Source organism: Eufriesea mexicana, unplaced genomic scaffold (genome assembly GCF_001483705.2).
Source record: "Eufriesea mexicana isolate 0111107269 unplaced genomic scaffold, ASM148370v2 scaffold2379, whole genome shotgun sequence".
Lineage (NCBI taxonomy): Eukaryota > Metazoa > Arthropoda > Insecta > Hymenoptera > Apidae > Eufriesea > Eufriesea mexicana.
This window is the reverse complement of record NW_016910438.1, coordinates 8,924-12,232: the sequence shown is the minus strand read 5'-3', so window position 1 is coordinate 12,232 and position 3,309 is coordinate 8,924. Positions and strand designations below refer to the sequence as shown.

General features: G+C 46.8%; 1 protein-coding gene across 1 annotated transcript; it reads right to left on the bottom strand.

The window, feature by feature from the left end:
- Positions 1-2,109: 2,109 nt before the first annotated feature.
- Positions 2,110-2,679, bottom strand: LOC108549955 (probable inactive protein kinase DDB_G0270444). The gene has a single exon (XM_017903543.1). The coding sequence runs from the start codon at positions 2,677-2,679 to the stop codon at positions 2,110-2,112; it is 570 nt and encodes a 189-aa protein (XP_017759032.1).
- Positions 2,680-3,309: the final 630 nt, after the last annotated feature.

Sequence of the window (3,309 nt, the reverse complement as noted above, 5' to 3'; positions counted from 1 at the left end):
ACTATCATAACATAGCCAAACGTAACATAACCAGACGTAACCTAATTCGACCTAATGTGACGAGATCACTATTGCTGGTCTCCACAAAGCCGAGCAGAACTCGGAGGAGAGTAGAGCGCAGAAAACCATAGAATAGCAGTGTATAGCATAAGAGTCAAAGCTATCCTCCCCTGACATGACCAAACGTAACACAACCGAACGTAACCGAACGCAAGCTAACGTTCCGAGAACCCTACTGCTGGCCTCCCCATAGAACAAGCTGAATATACTAGAGAGTAGTAGAGCGCAGAAGCCAGCGGCATTGCAGTGAATGGCGCAATAGCCGTAGATATCCTAACATAATCTGACCTAATCTAACCTAGCTAAACGTAGCATAGCTTAGTGCAACGTACCGCGACTACTGCTCCTGGGGTCCCCAGAGACAACCAGAAGGTAGTAGAGCACAGTCGGTCACAGAAATCCACCGAAAAACTGTGTACGGCACGAAAGTGCGAAATTATGCTAACAAAATATAACCTAACCAAGCCCAATCAATCGTAACATAACACAACCTAAAGTGCCACGGTCACCATTGCTCGCCTCGCTGCGTCGAGCAGAGTATAGTAGAGCTATGTAGAGCGCATTCGGTCCACCGAATAGCAGTGTATCGCACAAAAGTCAAAGATATGCTAACATAACCTGACCTAGCATTACCTATACCAGCGTACCTTATCTCAACATAGCGTGCAGCGGCCGCTGTACCTGGCATTCCCCAGGGCAAAGAAGAAAGCAGTAAAGCACAGTAGATCACAGAAATCCGTCGAAAAGCAGTGTAAAACACGAAAGACAAAGTCGCCTATCCTAACTTAGCCAGTGTAGCACAAGCAAACGTAGCCCAACTCAAGCTAACAGGCCGAGACCACTCTTTCTGACCTCCCCAGCGCCAAGAATAATAAACTACAGCTCAGCAGAGCGCAGAAATCCTCCGCACTGCAATGTATAGCACAGAAGCCGTAGATATTGTAGAGATAGGGTGGAGCACGAATAATGTGAAATTATTTATTAACCATAAAATATACAATGCAACATGCGGTGACGGAAAGGACTACGAATATAATCTATCTATTAATTAAATTCTTGTAACTACAACGACGCAATTATACCAGACAGCACGTATACACTTATCAACACCAATAAAGCTAACACCTTTTTCACAACTCTCTGCTACGTACATTAATATACTACACGTACTACGACAGACTACGCACTCTGCCCTTGCATCCCTATTTAAAACCATACATTCTATCCTCCCTCATACCTATTCTTTCTTTGCAATCGCACTTTCCCATGCACTACTTGCAACCTTACCCTCAGCGGGTCACTTAGCCCAAACACTCAAACGCACACCTAAAGCCACTGTTCACTCCCATCCGATACATTCATAAACATTCCGTCGACACGATCCTAGCGCACGATCATTCATACTATCGCACGCACTCTAGATAACATGCTCATCCCGCCATACCACACAAGGCCCTCCTGATTTGAACATCTGTCCTCAGATGTTCCGCTAACACTGTCCCCGTTTTCCGCCGCACTTCTCTATAACAAAGCATTGTCCAATTTCCCTGCCAAACTGACATTGTCGTAGATGCCCGATTTGGTCGGAGACGACCACGGTCCAAATCCATTCTGCTCTTCTCGCCGTCACTGTACCAATACCCTCTCCGGGCGCTGATAGTTGCCCCGGTGCTTCGCCTCCTCGCCCTCACGCTCGTCCTCGTCCTTCTCTTTGTCCCTATCTTCGTTTTCGTTGTCGCTCCTCTCGTCGCTCACACCATCGCCCTTCCCATCACCTTCGCTCTCGTCTTCGGCCTCGCGGGCTTCACTCTTGTCCTCGTGATCTGCACCCTCAGCATCATCGTCGCTCGCGCTCTTGATCTTCCAGTCGCCTTCGTAGTAATCTTCGTCTACCGTCTTTCCTCCAATCGCGACTGCCGGAACCGCTTCCTGCATCTCCTTACCGCCGCTTGCTTGCGGCAACCCTTTCGATCCTGCGTTTCTCTTCTAGTTCGCGACGGACTCCCCGTTCCCTTCGTCCTCAGCTTCGTCTGCAACTTCGTATACAACTTAGTCTACAACTTCGTCGGCAACTTCGTCTGCAACTTCGTCAGTAGCTTCGTCTGCAACTTCGTCTGCAATTTCGCCTGCAACTTCGTGTGCAACTTCGTCTGCAACTTCGTCCGCAATTTCGTCCTCAATTTCGTCTTCACCTTCGTCTTCAACTTCGTCCTCAGTTTCGTCCTCAATTTCGTCTTCAACTTCATTCTCAACTTCGTCTTCAACTTCATCCTCAACTTCGTCTTCAACATCGTCCTTGAAACGAGCTGTTGTCCACGGATGTGCGTATTCTGACATAAGCTTGCTCTTAAATTTTTGCCATGGTCCACCCGTGCCTGCATACCGAATGTACATTTGTGCGGCTCCACCAAGTAGCATTCTGGCGTAACAAACCCATTGCCCCTCGCACCATTCGCAATCTTCCGCAATTTCTTCGAAGTCACGGTACCGCTGCCTTACATCCATTGTCCCTCCGCCATCAAACGTATACAAGCTTTCTTTCAATTCCTCAAACGTTAGCATATCGCTCGTACGTCTTCCGTCTCGTGCTGCTTTTGACATCTGCCTCCGTCTGGCCATGCTCGATCGCAAACGTTATGACAGCCCACAATCGACACTGCAATTCTTCCTTGCTTCCAGTTATTTTCATTTCGCGTTTCCGCAAATCCCGCTGCATGTCAATAACTTCCATCCGTACCACTTCTTCTAACATTTCCCTGTTTCCTTCACAGCTGAACGAGGTGGTCGTTTTCATTTTGGTCAGCAGAAGTTTACCTTAAACGAATTCAATAATTCGTAGCTTCGTCGTCACTGCACAATTGCTCGTCTGAATCACGGCCTGCCCCCAAATTGTAAAGATAGTGTGGAACACCAATAATGTAAAACTATTTATTTACCACAAAATGCAGAATGCAATATGCGGTGACGGTAAAGACTGCGAATATAATATATCCATTAATTAAAGTCTTATAAGTACAACGACACAATTATACCTAACAACACGAATACAACTAACACCACCTTTCACAACTCTCTGCTACGAACACTAATATACTACACGTACTACGACAGACTACACACTCTGCCCCTGTATCCCTATTTAAAACCATTCATTCTATCCTCTTTCATACCTATTCTCTCTTTCCAATCACACCTTCCCACGCATTCCTTGCGATCTTAAACTCAGCGGGTCACTTGGCCCAAACACTC